This window comes from Rutilus rutilus (genome assembly GCF_951802725.1).
Source record: "Rutilus rutilus genome assembly, chromosome: 10".
Lineage (NCBI taxonomy): Eukaryota > Metazoa > Chordata > Actinopteri > Cypriniformes > Leuciscidae > Rutilus > Rutilus rutilus.
Window position 1 is genome coordinate 6775456 of NC_140215.1, and position 15641 is coordinate 6791096.

Genomic DNA, 15641 nt, shown 5'->3' on the forward strand with positions numbered 1-15641 from the left:
GAGACAGTGCAAACAGAGACCAACCTTGAGATGATTGCAAGAGCTGCAGTAAAATGTAGGTAGGGCTTGTAAGGTGGGTTGTTTGGCATATTTTCGTTCAATCATTTCTCTTTTTTTGGTTTGTCTGTTCGGTGATGAATTCGTTGTTTGGAGGTTTTTTCAAGTATTTATAGGTAATTTCATAAACAGTTGATCGTGAAGTTTGGGCGAAACCACTTTTACCTCAGGACGCACAAGTGGCCAAAGAAAAGTTTAACTGCGTCATCTTCTGCATGAGCAGAATTATTGTGATTGTGATTTTATAAAAAAATAAATAAAAAAAATCCCATTAAAAATGAGATATTTCATGGCTGTTAAAAAGTCTAGCATTATGTCTCTTAAGGGCTTACGTTTGGAGTTTTCCATTAAGTCCAAAAGTCTACCATTCGCGGCACGTTTACATGTGACAAATCGCAAACATATTAAAAGGTGTAGGCCTACTCAGTAATTGTTCCCCCATTCATAAAAGCTTTAGAACTAAATAAATAATTACAACAATCTGTCTGTTTATTGGGATGACTATTTTGCAATTGTGAAGTGTCATTCTTAATTGTTTATATGTTATTAAATGTTGGACCAAATGTCCTTTTAAAGATGTATTTAGCCTAATTTTTTCTACAGTACACAGACATTTCTTTAGAATTTTCTCTTTGCTAAACGTAAATGTTGCTGTTTTCACACTGTCATTACCATCAAGGCAGCTGTATAAAAACAAGAATTTGTTAATTCATGTAGTTTTAAGGCCTCATTATACTTCTGCGTCGGACATACGCCGGAGCCTATACGCCGTAGGCAACGTGTTGGTTTTAATTTATACTTCTGTGTCGTTGTCCGCGTTGACGCGTACCTAGGGAGCGTGTGAAACCCCGAGGGAGGGGTTCTGGCAGACCAATCACAGCGCTTGTGTCCGCGTAGAGTTGTGTTGTGTTGACGCGTTGTTACATTTTTGGAGAGGTGCACGTCAGGGTACGCCGTAGGGTACGCGCGCTACACACAGCCTACGACGTAGCTACGGCGGCAGTTCGACGCAGAAGCATAAAACAGGCTTTACTGGGCAGCAAATACATTTTTAAAGTATCATATAGCCTCCAAAGTGCAAACGAGATGAGGTCATATGCTGCATGCTTTAGGATTTAAATCTGTATTTGCCATTGGATGTCCCATGACCGCCTGATCTCTACGTAAACAATGATACTATGTATTGTATGGATTACAAAGGTCAGGTTTTACAGGTGTTACAGGTGTGCACTGGTATATAAAGGAAACTCGTGCACTACACCCATATCATCTGTAGCCTACTCTCTGTTATTTGCTATTATTGCTGAGCAAGACTTGATTTTTGTTCTTACCACTACTTTTACATTTTCTGCTTTTCTTTCTCTAAACAGCGCAACAAAGCAGCAATAATGAGTACTTGTTCGGGACCAGAAAATTCCAAAGTTGTAGTGGTAGGTTCAGGTTTTGCAGGTTTGGCTGCTGCCGCCAAGTTAGTGGAGGCAGGATTTGAAAATGTCCTGGTTCTTGAGGCAAAGGAAAGAGTTGGAGGTCGAGCGCACACCACTAAACCGTTCAGCGAGAATGTCATTGAAGTTGGAGCTAACTGGATCCACGGGCAGAAAGGAAACCCCCTGTTCAAGATTGCGAAAGAGGAGAACCTGCTATCTGAGGGACCTTCTGCACGCAAAAACATGTGCCAGCCTCGTTCTGTAACTCCTCAAAATTACTTTTTCAAAGAAGATGGGAAGCAGGTCTCCACAAAAGTTGTAGATCAGGTGACTTCGTGCTTCAGCAAGCTCACCGACAAAGCTTTTGATGATGAACTCAAGAGCAGGCACAGGAAACTAACTCTAGGTGCTTATCTGGATGATGCCTTTGGTGAAGCTCCTTTAGTGGCGACAGAAGACGGCCGGCAAGTTTTTGAATGGTGCAAGAGGAATGAATGCACAGATGAGGCTTGCTCTAGCCTCTATGAAGTTTCTGCATCTCAGATTAGCAATTACACTGCTCTAGAGGGAGAGTTTTTTAATACATTGGGACCTGGTGGCTATCGAGCAGTTTTGGATGTTCTCCTGAAAGATCTGCCTTCGGGAACTGTCCAGTGTAGTGCACCGGTCAAGAGCATCCAATGGGACTTGGTCAGTGGTGAAGATCAAAAGTTTCCTGTTAAGGTCGTCTGTGAAAATGGACAGAGCTTTGAGGTAGATCATGTGATTGTCACCGTATCTCTGGGGGTTCTCAAAGACAAAGCAACAACCATGTTCGAACCGTCCTTACCGGAAACAAAGCTGTCTGCAATTGAGAATCTAGGCTTTGGGATAGTGGACAAGATTTTCCTGTTTTTTGAGGAACGTTTCTGGCCAGACGACTGTTCCGGGGTTCAGCTTGTGTGGAAAGAAGGGCCTGAAGATAAAGATGTTTATGAGTCTCTGTCTGAAGGAGAAACCTGGAAAAAGACGTGGTTCAAGAAGATCACTGGTTTTGATACAGTGGCTCGTCATCCCACGGCTCTGTGTGGCTGGATCACAGGTAGAGAAGCTCTGTATATGGAGAATCTTCAGGACAGTGAAATCGGAGCTATCTGTGTGAGGTATGGTGAAATAAATGATGGAATATATGATGTATGATCATTTTACCATGGTAAAATATCTCTCTGTCATATATAACAAACTCTGTTTTGTCTTTAAAGTTTGCTCAGGTCTTTCACAGGCTGGTCAGTGCCAGAAGTCTCAAAGACACTGATCACCAGATGGGGTTCTGATTCCCACGTCCGTGGCTCCTACACATTTATTCCTGATGGTGTCAATGGAGTGAAAGCACACAAGGCATTAGCGTCACCTCTTCCCCCTAAAAATAAATGCAGAGGCAGGAAGGTAACTCTTAATATCTTGTATAAGTGTTCGATTATTTAGGTTATGCATATATATAGTATGAGCCAGTGTTATTTTAGTATTATTTATATACTATCATTGTATTTGTAAAATGTAATTAACTTTTATATTAATGTTTTCAGTGTTTTTTTTGTTTGTAATTTTTTATTTTACATGTAAAATAACTTTAAGTTCTAAAATCACTAACATCAATTAGTTTAATTTCCCTTTATTTTATTACAACTTTATTTCAATTAACATAAATCATTTTTAATTTTTAAAAATGATTAACAAAATGATTTTATTTCTCTCTGTTTTTGAAGCATCTTCAGGTGTTGTTTGCTGGTGAAGCTACACATGATCAATTCTACACCACGACCCATGGAGCGTACCTCACAGGCATCAGAGAAGCAGAAAGACTCATAAGCTATTACGCCGATTGAACATACAGTACCAAAAAGAAAAGAACATACACTTTGGTTTCATGAAGATAACATTTTATAGACTTCTCACACATTTTGTGTTTAAATGACCCATAGGTAGTTTATAACTGCCTGACAAACAGCATAAATCCAAATGCTTACATCCAACTGATCACATTCTATGCATATCTCTGTCTGATTAAATGTTATTACTCCAACATTTGTTAATTCTGGTCATTTGTTAAACCGTTTTATGTGATGGAGAAATATTACTTCCCACACCAAGCAATGTTAAATAATTTAAAAAAATTCTTTAAGTATATTAAATGAAGTAAATTAGTGGTTCTCAAACTGAGTACCCTAGGTGGTATGCAGCATGATCCTGAAATTTACACTATAAATCGTTCTAAAAATTGCCTTGAATTTGTGGAAAAGTTGCTCAATATAAAAAGGACTTTTGCAATGAGACTGTGCCTTGTTTAAAATAAATTGTTACACTGTGAATATCTATGGTGAGCACAGGCAATATTATAATCACAGATACACGCAATTGCATAATAGTAGGCTAAGTTAGCATTTCAATTATGAACAGCCATACTCTTATGCAAGGCAGACTTGAATGACTGGATTTTTTTAGCACTGTTTAATATGAGACTTGAGCTCCAAATTATAGACTCAGTCACCAGGTCCACCAGAAGTGTTTTCTGCAGAATATTGCAGCTTTTAAAAATAGGGTATTTTAAGCTATAGTAAGTGGCATTAAATATTAAAGTGCTTTTTCATGTTTAAAAAAACAAAACAAAAAAAAACACCATTTCCATTTAGATATGATAAAGGATGTTCCTTGAAAATACAAAGATTAAATCTAGATTAGTTCACAACACACCTAATCAAAAATGAAGGGATGAACAGCCCAAAAGTGTGTAATCATTGTCATTCTGCAGTGTAATAGGCTGCAATCTATGTTGTGTACACTTGCTAATGAAAATACCCCTCCCATTCACAAATGAAAGTCAGGAACTGTGGTGTCTGGTTGGCTGAAACTCCTTTCAACAAACTAAAGTTTAAAATGCTGCCATCTAGTGACAGACCATGAACAGTTACCACCCAATTAGTCGCTCTGTCAATTTTAAGAAGTTTGAGAGAAGTGTACAAGATAGCAGTATTATTTTTGGACACAAATTGGTTTTCTGCAAAACTACCAGGAACACTGTACAATGGTCACAGCTTTATTCAGAGTTGCAGCAGAGGGGACAAATGAGCAGCAAAACAAGATACAACAGTATGAAATTTATATTACCATTAGGCAAACTTGTCCTGTAGGCTATAGATACAGGAAATATTCACTCTAGTTTCTTGACCACCTGTCTCTTAAGTTTCTTTTGTTGGAGTAGAAGGTCAACATACAGACAGTGATCCACAACACTTGAAGCACAGAGAAGACCACCATGCAGAGCACCGGAGTAACCAGCAGAAAACACATCTTGTCCTGAAAAAAGGACAGATTTTCATATGGGAAATTAGTCAAGACCAACACAACTGACATGCCTGTAATGTGCCAAAATAACTTGCTAAAGTAGTAACTTTTAAACAAAGCTATACAGAATATTACCTGACAGGTAGAGGTTCTTGATGGGTGTGTTGCACCTGATCTTGGCAATGTTCAGGGGTTGGTATCTCTCCAGATTGTGTTCTGCAGACAACATAGATCCAGATGTGGCACCCAGCCCGTGCATGTTGATGGGACTGACTGCATGCAACAGCGCCACCTATGGAAGGCAGGAAAAGTTACAATTACTTAAGTTACATGTCACTTTATTATCAAGCAGCACAAATATGAAACAGGAAGAAAATGTACCTTCTCTTTCAGCTTGGGGAAGTGTACACAAGCCCAGTCAAAAAGATGATTAGCAAATCTCATCTTGTATTTTTCGTATTCTTCACCTCTTTCAGTCTCATTGACATTGTTCCTATGTCCAAACCACTTTGGATTGACCATTGTATGGATCACCATGCGTGACTGCCCTAAAACAAACCACCCACAAATGACACTTTAGTTGGTGAATTTACTTTGATGGTTCTGGGCGTACTAAATACAGAAAGGAAGTTAACCTGGGAAACGAGTGCATGAGGTGGGATCCTTAGCAGAGGGGAAGGAAATGTACATCATGGGGATGCTGTCAGGTGCGTCCTCCTTGTCTGAATTAAAGTACTCTTCCATGCTAAGGAAAGTCAACTGAGTTTATAGAGAGTATAGATATGCTTTTAACATTGAAGAAAGTGATTGACTTGAACACCTACGCTTCATCCATGTTGTTGCTCTTATAGAGTCGCATGTTGGTTGAGGAGATGCCCAGTTCTTCATTAGTGGCATTAAAGCCTGCAAACACCTGGAAAAAGCCTTTGCCTGGCTTTAGAGTATGAAGATAATCCTGGAGCTCTGTGCAGATAAAAAAAGTAAAAAAATAAATAATCAAGCATTTCATATGAGTACATTAGACTGCTTGTAGTAAGACACTTACTTGGATTTGCCTGGATCTCTGGAGTCAGAAGCTTCTTGAAGGTGGTAAACATACCAGCATTTGAGATGATCACAGGAGCATGAATTTCAACATCTTTACCTCCTGTCTTCACAGCCACTCCTAGGCAAAGAGACAGCCCTTGTTTGTTTCACACATCTGAAAGTTACTGGAGCCAAATATGTAATGGATGCCACCACATCTGTGACACCTTTTTCAGTACGAAGCCTACTGCCATAACAACAAGGCAATGTGACATGGCCCTAGTTCAAAACTCACCATATGCATTTTGTTTTCCTTCAACTAGAATGCTGGACACAGGAGCATTGACCAGGACTTTTCCTCCATGCTTCTCCAAAAGCTGAATGATGTGGTATGGGATCTCACTAGCGCCACCCTTAGGATAGTAAACACCACGCTTGGAGTGGTGCAGGAAAAGGGCATCAATCATGCAGCTGGAGTTTTTGGGTGGGACACCTTGAAATAGCAAGAGAGAAAGACAAATTGGTTCCACTTTATAATAAGTGGCTTTAAGAACTATGTACTTACATTGAAATTAACTTGATACAATGGACGTATTGTGTACGTAAGTGTTTTTACATTGTACTTATTTTGAAAATACCTACATATTACATTTGGAATTACACTGTTGACCCTTTACACCTTAACCCACCCATACCTCCACACCTGTCTCTAACCTTACCTGTGTCACACCTCAATAGCAGCATAAGTGTTTTACAATACAACCTGAACACAATAAGTACATTGTACTTATTTTTCGATGGAGGTACATAGTACTTAAAGCCACTTAATATAAAGTGGGACCGATGAATTATTCTAAAATGCATTAAAAAGCCAAATATTGGTAACACAACAGAAGTTTCTCTTACCATAAAATATTTGAGAAAACACAGTGAGGAGGTCACGGTTGCTTGTAAAAGACTTGACCATGTCTGTTGTACTGGTGCGGGAGTATCTGAAAATTGGGGAGATCAAGTCAGCGATCCCACTCCACAATATAAAGCGAGCAAACCAGAGTGGGACCATCTTCAGCATACACAGCAGATGGATCTTCTTGGAACAGATCTATAAGGAAAGGATAACTTGTGACACCAAAATCACTCCATAATGCCAGATAAAAAAAAAAAAAAAAAGCCATCAACAAAATACCTTCATGATTTTGAAGAGCTCCTCTACTGCTTTAGTATCATTGGGAAACTGCTTCTTAAGATGAGCCTCCATCTGCTTCTTGCCATTGTAAATGGTGTATTCTTTACATTGAGTTCCTTTACCAATAACAACCGTGTCCACATGGGAACTTTGCTCAGCAAAATGCACCTGGCCATCAGTGATCAGATCCAATGCAACTTTCAAGAAGCCGTTCTCATGAAGTTGTCCAAGATAATGGAAGCCTTTGACAAAAATGCACATTGTGTAAGTGATAGAAGTCGAGATATTCACCATTTGATAACTCATACAACTCCAGGAACATCATTGAGGTTCTTACCACAGTCAAACTCAAAGCCTTTCTCAGTGAAGGTCTTACACAGGCCTCCTGCCTGCTTGTCTTGCTCCAACACCAGGACTTTCTTTCCTAGTTTGGCTAAAATTGCAGCTGCAGTCAAACCACCGATACCACTGCCAATCACAATGACGTCCAAGTTTCTGGGCACTTCAAATTCGTCAAATTCTGTATGTCAAGAACTGATGTTAGTTACCAATGGACACCTGCCATTTGCAGTCAGCTTGTTTCACTAGCATGCAACACCTCTAAAGTTTACATACCTTTCCGGAGCACTCTGTCCTTTTTCTTCTGCTCTACAGCTAGTGGACCAGGAGGACTGAGAGTCCCCTTGCATAGTCCACTTCTCCTGCCAAACAGATACCAGAACGTGCCACGACCCCAATCCACAAGCCATTCTAAGAAAAGCAGAAACCACCACATCTTCAAATCCTGAAAAAGAGCTGGTGTTTTCAGTTTCTGGAGAGATTGCTGGAGATTTCACCCTCTATAAAATATTGAAATCTGAAGCAGCAGCTCTTTCCAGAAACTGCAAACATCAGTTTAGTACTGATGATTGAGTTAAGGCCCTATTTATTAGTCCAAATTGTAGGTGGAGACACTTGATTCAATCAGACTTGTAGATTGATTACTTTGAGTTAGTTGCTGACCTTTCCTTGCAAGGGAATAAATAATCTTTAAAGACAATTGCTACATGTTTGTCTCTTATCCAGTAATAGAAAATTGTTTGCCACCACAAGACAGTTGATTCAGTCAGACTTGCAGACTGATTGCTTTGAGTTAGTTGCTTATGACGATTAACTGCTGTTTTGCATAAAATGTGAACCAATGTGGGAATGTAAGTATTTTTGGTCAAGTAAATAAATCAGCTTGACCTTTTGTATTGATATGGAACTAGAAAAAATATGTAGAAAAGGGTGGCTGACCGCACACTGATCCACTCAAGACTGGAAAAGTCTACAATTTTTTTTTTTTTTTTATATAAATTGCATCGTGCAAAAAGTGCAAAGTGCATGTGAGTTAAAAGCAAATAGACACCAGCAAGCAAAAGTTTCAGCACATTGCTATCTTCAGTGCACTGTTTTTGCAGACTTTTCCAGGATTGATATGGAGAAATGTTTTCCTCCTTATAAGCTTACTCTAATGCAATCTCTTTAATGTTACTTCATCTTTACTTAGATACATTAAGTTGTATAGGTGTAAGTAAGTAAGTAAGTAATTACAACAGTAAGTTGTATAGGTGATCAAACAGTTCATTGATTTACTTAGACTTACTCAACATATTTGAAGACCTGATTGTTTGTGGAGATAAACTGGCACCATTGAATTGTTTGGAAAATGAGACCGAGATGATTGTGCTAGACAAGTATCATGCTTATAAAGCGGACTCTTCCACATACTGATAATCAACTCTGAGATGGGCAAATATGTTTATTTTGTGCATTACATTTCATCATGCAAATATGCGTAAATACAGACATTAAAATTCAATGGTTGATCTTACGGGATATGACCGCTGCACAACTACATACAATGGCTGCATTTGACAACAAAGGAATTGCCTTGCAGTCCAGTCAGTCAATGGCAGTTGTCTATGTGTGTGTGTGTGTGTGTGTGGTCAGTGGTATCAAAACACATTATGACCTGACTAGGCACTCAAAAATATAAGTTAAGGCTTAAGGCTTACCAGGGTAAAATAAGCATTTGACATTATTCTCTTTTAAACAACTAGGCACAAAAATTCAACTCAGCAGTTTTAAAAAAAAAAACGTTTTTGATGATGCCCGTGGAAATTTTGCTGATCCTTGACGCGATCGCGGACAGCAATGCAAAGTTGATTCTTCACTAATTTGATGTAATATTTGATGTTTTTTGTTTGTTTGTTTGTTTTTTGTAGATTCAGGTAGCAAACAAGAATCGATAAAATCATTGTCTATATTTTGAGACACAGGTCTTGTTAATGATGTTCAGTTTTGCTCAAGGTAATTAAAGCAACAGTTTTTCAATAACGGAAGAATATGTAAAATTATGGTATTTGGGGTAAAATGCACCCCTGCTGTTGGGGTGAAAGGCACAATAATTAACATGATAATAAATAGCTGGCTGACTTTTCCATTTGTTGACATGACATGATTAGATTCAGGTGGTAAATATATCAAATTGGGTATCCACCTTAAAAATAATCACCATATTTATAATGAGACCACATTTAATAAAATTAAACAAAATAAAAACATTATTTAATAAGATATATTTGAAACTACTGTAAATATTTATTAAATTATTACTGGATTTCATTCAATGCTTTCAGACATTTTAATGACAGTATAATTATTGAACAAAAATTAATTATTTTATTTATCAAAATAAACCAAAAATAGTACAAACTTTGCTAAAGAAAGTATTAGCTTAGACATTATTAAAAACATATTTTAGCCAAAGTATTTTTATCAATACTTTGCTCTTTGCCCCATGCTGGTTTTACCCCGTGTGCGGGCTAAAAGGCCCACCTCGCCACCTCATACACTTATAAGATTTTTAAACAAAATAAAGCACTTTTATCATTTATTTTCACATAAAATCTGTTGCTACATCAGTGTTCAATAAAAAAAAAAAATGTTCTGCTATCATACACTATGGAAGTACAGAAAAGCAAATTTTTCATTGGGTGTGCCTTTATCCCTGTTGCACCCTATTTCGCCCAGGCCTATGCATATGTAGACTTGCTTTTGTGTTCTGGTGATATGAAATAGCAGATAATTAATTAGTCTCGGAAGGCTTAAAGGAACCGTATGTAAGAAACGTATTTTAATTAATCATAAAATGGCCCTGATATGTCACTAGACATTAAGAAATCATGTTCATTTCAAATACTTATATCACTGACAACAGTAGTCCAGCCAGGATATTGACATTTAAAAGTGAAGTTGCAGCCCTCAACTGATGTTGATGTTGTCACGTTGTGTATAGAGCTGGTAAGTCCCGCCCATCCATAAAACCCCAAGTGGACCTCTAGGTTGAAAAATCGTCAATGCAAGTGAATGTGAGAAAATAATTATTTTCTGGTCCCGTTTGAATTTTGCCATGAATGTGAACATATGCTGTCTGTGTAACCACTAACCACTCACTTCACAGTTTCTCACTCTAATGTCTTGACCGCCTTCTTCAGATTCTTTTAGAGGAGCAGAAGGTCAATGTACAGACAATGTACAACACTTGAAGCACAGAGAAGACCATCATGTAAAGCACCAGGGTAACCAGCAGAAAAAAACATTGCCCTGAGATGAAACACAAGAAAAGACATGTATAAATACATTACACAGACCATGGGACTGTCTAAATCCTTTGATGCACTATTAAATATGCAATATTATTGTAAGGCTCTCTGAATAACTGGTCTATCACCGCATTAAGCAGTCCAATATTTCTGAATAATGACAGCTGATTTCCTACATAGCTGTGCTCATCTAATGTCTTAACACTCAAACTTGGAATATTACCTGACAGGTAGAGGTTCTTGATGGGTGTGATCAAGATCTTGGCAATGTCCAGAGGTTGGTATCTCACCAGATTGTGTTCTGCAGACAACATAGATCCATATGTGGCACTCGGTCCGTACATGTTGATGGGACTGACTCAAATATGACACAGGACAAAATGTGCCTTCTCTTTCAGCTTGGGGAAGTGGACATAAGCCCAATCAAAAAGGTGATTAGCAAATCTCATTTTGTATTTTTCATATTCTTCACCTCTTTCAGTCTCATTTGATGTTCCACTATCCAAACCACTTTGGATTGACCATAGTATGGATCATATAGGCTATAAAATAGGCTATATACTATTATAAGATATATCTTTTTTCTAATGCATCTGTTGTGATCATTTTATCATTATTTTAAATCCTTTTCTATGTAAAGCACTTTAAATTACCATTGTGTATGAAATATGCTCTAGAAATAAACTTGCTTTGCCTTGCCTTGCTATCACAGTCAAACTTTGTTTCCAAATGCTGTTAATTTGATAAACTTTTGTAAACCCAGACAGTATAATCACAATGGAAGCATCCATTCCAAACTGAAATATACATACCTGTATGCATCCATCACAGTTCATAGAGATAAAAAAGCTTGATAATGGTAGTCAAATAATGGCAGCCTATAGTTACTCTGTAAAGATGTTCAAGCTAGTCATCCTAACTGGTAGAAAAGGCCTATGCTATAGTTTGCTGGTCTCCAAAACCTCTCTAAAACCAGCAAATCATACCAGACAGTGCAGACTGCAGAGACAGACACAATACAAACCTTGAGATGATTGCAATAGCTGCAGTAAACTGTAGAGGGCGATGTGAATGAGGTGGATATAAGCGATACCCTGTCGTGTTATTATTATTATTTGGTGAAGGATATTTTTCTTCGATTATTAGGCTACTCGTTTTTGTTAGCTAATCTGCTTGAGTTGTAGCCTATATGGTTCGGAGGTTTTTGATATAGGTCATTTTCATAAACAGTTGATCTTAAGTTTGGGCGAAGCCACTTTACCCCAGGACGCACAAGTGGCCAAAAAGAATAGTTGACTAGCGCCATCTTCTGCATGAGCAGAGATGTTGTAGAATCTGTATTTCATCCGGGGGTGGGGGAAATGTGTCATGAATATTTTATTAATTTATTTTTGTTTGTTTGTTTGGGGGTTGGACCAATTAAGTGTCCTTTTAAAAATATATTTAGTTCTATGTTTTATTTTTCTACAAAGACATTTAATTTGAAATTCGTTTTGAAAAAACATCTGCGTTAATGTCGCCGTCTTCACACTGTCATTACCAAGGAAGCATAATGAAAACAAGAATGTTCGTTCATGTAGTTTTACTGGGAAACAAATCTTTTTCTTTTTTTTTCTTCTTTTTTTAAGTATCATGTCGTTTCAGTGCAAACGAGATGATAAGTCATGCATGCAGCATGTAATCTTTAATCAATAATTTAATCTGTAATCAGCAATCTTTATCTGATTGGATATCCCATGACCGCCTGATCTCTACAAAGATTTGTATGGACTCGCTGATTCTTGAGAGATAATTAAGGGAATTTATTTAAAAATAACAACGAATGCCCTGAGCATACATATTTCCTTTAGATGTAACCTTTAAAGTATTTAAAATTTTATGAACGTCTTCATTTTTAACATAAAGAGGGCATTTGTGTGTAGGACACGTTTGGTCCCTTATCTCAAGATTCAGTTAACTACAAAGGTCAGGTTTTACAGGTGTTTAAGCACCGGTACATAAAGGAAACTCCTTTAGAGCATAGTGCACTACACTCATATACCTGTACTCTCTGTTATTTGCTACTTACTGCTAAGCAAGAGTTGCTTTCAGGTCTTATGACTACATTTCCTGCTTTTCTCTCTCTAAACAGCGCAACAAAGCAGCAATAATGAGTACTTGTTCGGGACCAAAGAATGCCAAAGTTGTAGTGGTGGGTTCAGGTTTTGCAGGTTTGGCTGCTGCCGCCAAGTTAGTGGAGGCAGGATTTAAAAATGTCCTGGTTCTTGAGGCAAAGGAAAGAGTTGGAGGTCGAGTGCACACCACTAAACTGTTAAGCGAGAATATAATTGAAGTTGGAGCTAACTGGATCCATGGGCAGAAAGGAAACCCCCTGTTCAAGATTGCGAAAGAGGAGAACCTGCTATCTGAGGGACCTTCTGCACGCAAAAACATGTGCCAGCCTCGTTCTGTAACTCCTCAAGATTACTTTTTCAAAGAAGATGGGAAGCAGGTCTCCACAAAAGTTGTAGATCAGGTGACTTCGTGCTTCAGCAAGCTCACCGACAAAGCTTTTGATAATGAACTCAAGAGCAGGCACAGGAAACTATCTCTAGGTGCTTATCTGGATGATGCCTTTGGTGAAGTTCCTTTAGCGGCGACAGAAGACGGCCGGCAAGTTTTTGAATGGTGCAAGAGAATGGAATGCACAGATGAGGCTTGCTCTAGCCTCTATGAGTTTTCTGCATCTCAGATTAGCTATTACACAGCTTTAGAGGGAGGATTTTTTAATACATTGGGACCTGGTGGTTATCAAGCAATCTTGGATGTTCTCCTGAAAGATCTGCCTTCGGGAACTGTCCAGTGTAGTGCACCGGTCAAGAGCATCCAATGGGACTTGGTCAGTGGTGAAGATCAAAGGTATCCTGTTAAGGTCGTCTGTGAAAATGGACAGAGCTTTGAGGCAGATCATGTGATTGTCACCGTATCTCTGGGGGTTCTCAAAGACAAAGCGACAACCATGTTCGAACCGTCCTTACCGGAAACAAAGCTGTCTGCAATTGAGAATCTAGGCTTTGGGATAGTGGACAAAATGTTCCTGTTTTTTGAGGAACGTTTCTGGCCAGACGACTGTTCTGGGGTTCAGCTTGTGTGGAAAGAAGGGCCTGAAGATAAAGATGTTTATGAGTCTCTGTCTAAAGGAGAAACCTGGAAAAAGACGTGGTTCAAGAAGATCACTGGTTTTGATACAGTGGCTCGTCATCCCACGGCTCTGTGTGGCTGGATCACAGGTAGAGAAGCTCTGTATATGGAGAATCTTCAGGACAGTGAAATCGGAGCTATCTGTGTGAGGTATGGTGAAATAAATGATGGAATATATGATGTATGATCATTTTACCATGGTCAAATATCTCTCTGTCATATATAACAAACTCTGTTTTGTCTTTAAAGTTTGCTCAGGTCTTTCACAGGCTGGTCAGTGCCAGAAGTCTCAAAGACACTGATCACCAGATGGGGTTCTGATTCCCACGTCCGTGGCTCCTACACATTTATTCCTGATGGTGTCAATGGAGTGAAAGCACACAAGGCATTAGCGTCACCTCTTCCCCCTAAAAATAAATGCAGAGGCCGGAAGGTAACTCTTAATATCTTGTATAAGTGTTCGATTATTTAGGTTATATACATATATTTAATTGTTATCTATATAGAACAAAACCTTAAGTAGAGTTTGATATCTCATAAGTTTTTCATAACCATTATTATTACAAACAAACTTATGTATCTGCCAGTGTTATTTTACTATTGTTTATATACCACTATTGTATTTATTAATATTTTGAATTAGCTTTTATATTTATATTTTCAGTTTTCATTTTAAACGTTTAAATTTTATTTTTAGCAATTTTATTAGTTTTTGTAATACATTTATTTTTAGTTTAAGTTTGAGCAATTTTAGTACTTCAACTTATTTTACATCAGTTAGTTGCCAAGGCAAAGTTTTTTTTATCTAACATATATATTTTATTTGATTTTATTTCAACTTTATTTCTGTTAATAAAATAAGTAAATAAGTGAAATTAATTTTATAGCTTTAGTTTCAGTTAACAATAACAATACTCATTTACACATATTCTGTTGTCAATTGCAAAAGTGTAAAAGATAGCAAGCAGATTGCATTTTCCAAAATTAAGCAGTGATGAAGTTATCAACAAAATGATTTAATTTTTCTCTGTTTTTGAAGCACCTTCAGGTGTTGTTTGCTGGTGAAGCTACACATGTGAACTTCTACACTACGACCCATGGAGCGTACATTACAGGCATCAGAGAAGCAGAAAGACTCATAAGCTATTACACCAATTGAACATACAGTACCAAAGAGAGGGCAACATACATTAGCATTTCATGAAGATTACATTTTATCAGTGCTTAACATTTTATAGACTTGCTCTCACACCCTATAGGCTTGCACAAGTCTTGTGTTCAAACGACCCAAAGGCTGCCTGATAAACAGCGGATCCTTCATCCAAGTGATCACTGAACCAAGCATATCTCTGTCTGGTTAATTGTTAAACTCCAACGTGTTGTACGTGTAGTTCTGATGGAGAAATATTATTTCCCACATGCCAAACAATGTTAAATAATATTTTCTAAAATTTAATTAAAGTAAATACTGTAATATTTAAAAAATACTTCACATACCGCAGCACAAATACAGTGCCCTCGAGTGATATGCAGCCTGATCCTGGAAATTTACACTTGAATTGTTTTAAAATTGCCTAAAAAAAAAAAAAAAGAAAAGAAGATCAATATACAATATGAGGGACTTTTGCAATGCCACAGTGCCTTAGATGCCTTTTATTTATTATTGTTTAGAATAATAGTAGTCATCAAAACTGTGAAATGTGATTAATATGATGATTAGGGAATATGCTGTGATCAATAAAGTTTCTTTAAAAAAAAATAGCTTTATATTTGAGCTTCTTTGTCTAGATTCCAGCTCTGTGTTTAAATTGTGTT

General features: G+C 37.7%; 3 protein-coding genes across 4 annotated transcripts; 2 read left to right on the plus strand and 1 right to left on the minus strand.

The window, feature by feature from the left end:
• LOC311299024 (spermine oxidase) lies at nucleotides 1-3772 on the plus strand. The gene is made up of 4 exons (XM_084422406.1): nucleotides 1-55; nucleotides 1428-2626; nucleotides 2726-2909; nucleotides 3230-3772. The coding sequence occupies exons 2-4, from the start codon at nucleotides 1446-1448 to the stop codon at nucleotides 3347-3349; spliced, it is 1485 nt and encodes a 494-aa protein (XP_084278532.1). The 5' UTR covers nucleotides 1-55; nucleotides 1428-1445; the 3' UTR covers nucleotides 3350-3772.
• A 324-nt stretch (nucleotides 3773-4096) lies between these two features.
• Nucleotides 4097-7917, minus strand: LOC311299022 (inactive all-trans-retinol 13,14-reductase-like). The gene is made up of 11 exons (XM_084422403.1): nucleotides 7633-7917; nucleotides 7355-7537; nucleotides 7018-7259; nucleotides 6738-6933; nucleotides 6127-6324; nucleotides 5851-5970; nucleotides 5630-5768; nucleotides 5441-5550; nucleotides 5187-5353; nucleotides 4941-5097; nucleotides 4097-4817 (listed from the first exon to the last, which is right to left on the minus strand). Exons 1-11 carry the CDS (start codon nucleotides 7790-7792, stop codon nucleotides 4672-4674), a joined length of 1818 nt encoding a protein of 605 aa, XP_084278529.1. The 5' UTR covers nucleotides 7793-7917; the 3' UTR covers nucleotides 4097-4671.
• Nucleotides 7918-11731: 3814 nt separating this feature from the next.
• LOC311299023 (spermine oxidase-like) lies at nucleotides 11732-15425 on the plus strand. 2 transcript variants are annotated; one of them, XM_084422405.1, is made up of 4 exons: nucleotides 11732-12409; nucleotides 12778-13976; nucleotides 14076-14259; nucleotides 14866-15425. In XM_084422405.1, exons 2-4 carry the CDS (start codon nucleotides 12796-12798, stop codon nucleotides 14983-14985), a joined length of 1485 nt encoding a protein of 494 aa, XP_084278531.1. In that variant the 5' UTR covers nucleotides 11732-12409; nucleotides 12778-12795; the 3' UTR covers nucleotides 14986-15425. The 2 variants fall into 2 exon arrangements, with proteins under 2 accessions (XP_084278531.1, XP_084278530.1); XM_084422404.1 differs by having other exon boundaries at nucleotides 11732-13976.
• Nucleotides 15426-15641: the final 216 nt, after the last annotated feature.

Coding starts and splice junctions, on each gene's coding strand:
- LOC311299024 (XM_084422406.1), top strand. CDS start 1,446: ATGAGTACTTGTTCGGGACCAGAAAATTCCAAAGTTGTAGTGGTAGGT. Junction 2,627..2,725: donor ATCGGAGCTATCTGTGTGAG/GTATGGTGAAAT, acceptor TTGTCTTTAAAG/TTTGCTCAGGTCTTTCACAG. Junction 2,910..3,229: donor ATAAATGCAGAGGCAGGAAG/GTAACTCTTAAT, acceptor CTGTTTTTGAAG/CATCTTCAGGTGTTGTTTGC.
- LOC311299022 (XM_084422403.1), bottom strand. CDS start 7,792: ATGTGGTGGTTTCTGCTTTTCTTAGAATGGCTTGTGGATTGGGGTCGT. Junction 7,260..7,354: donor AGGCTTTGAGTTTGACTGTG/GTAAGAACCTCA, acceptor TTTTTGTCAAAG/GCTTCCATTATCTTGGACAA. Junction 5,971..6,126: donor AGGAAAACAAAATGCATATG/GTGAGTTTTGAA, acceptor CTCTTTGCCTAG/GAGTGGCTGTGAAGACAGGA.
- LOC311299023 (XM_084422404.1), top strand. CDS start 12,796: ATGAGTACTTGTTCGGGACCAAAGAATGCCAAAGTTGTAGTGGTGGGT. Junction 13,977..14,075: donor ATCGGAGCTATCTGTGTGAG/GTATGGTGAAAT, acceptor TTGTCTTTAAAG/TTTGCTCAGGTCTTTCACAG. Junction 14,260..14,865: donor ATAAATGCAGAGGCCGGAAG/GTAACTCTTAAT, acceptor CTGTTTTTGAAG/CACCTTCAGGTGTTGTTTGC.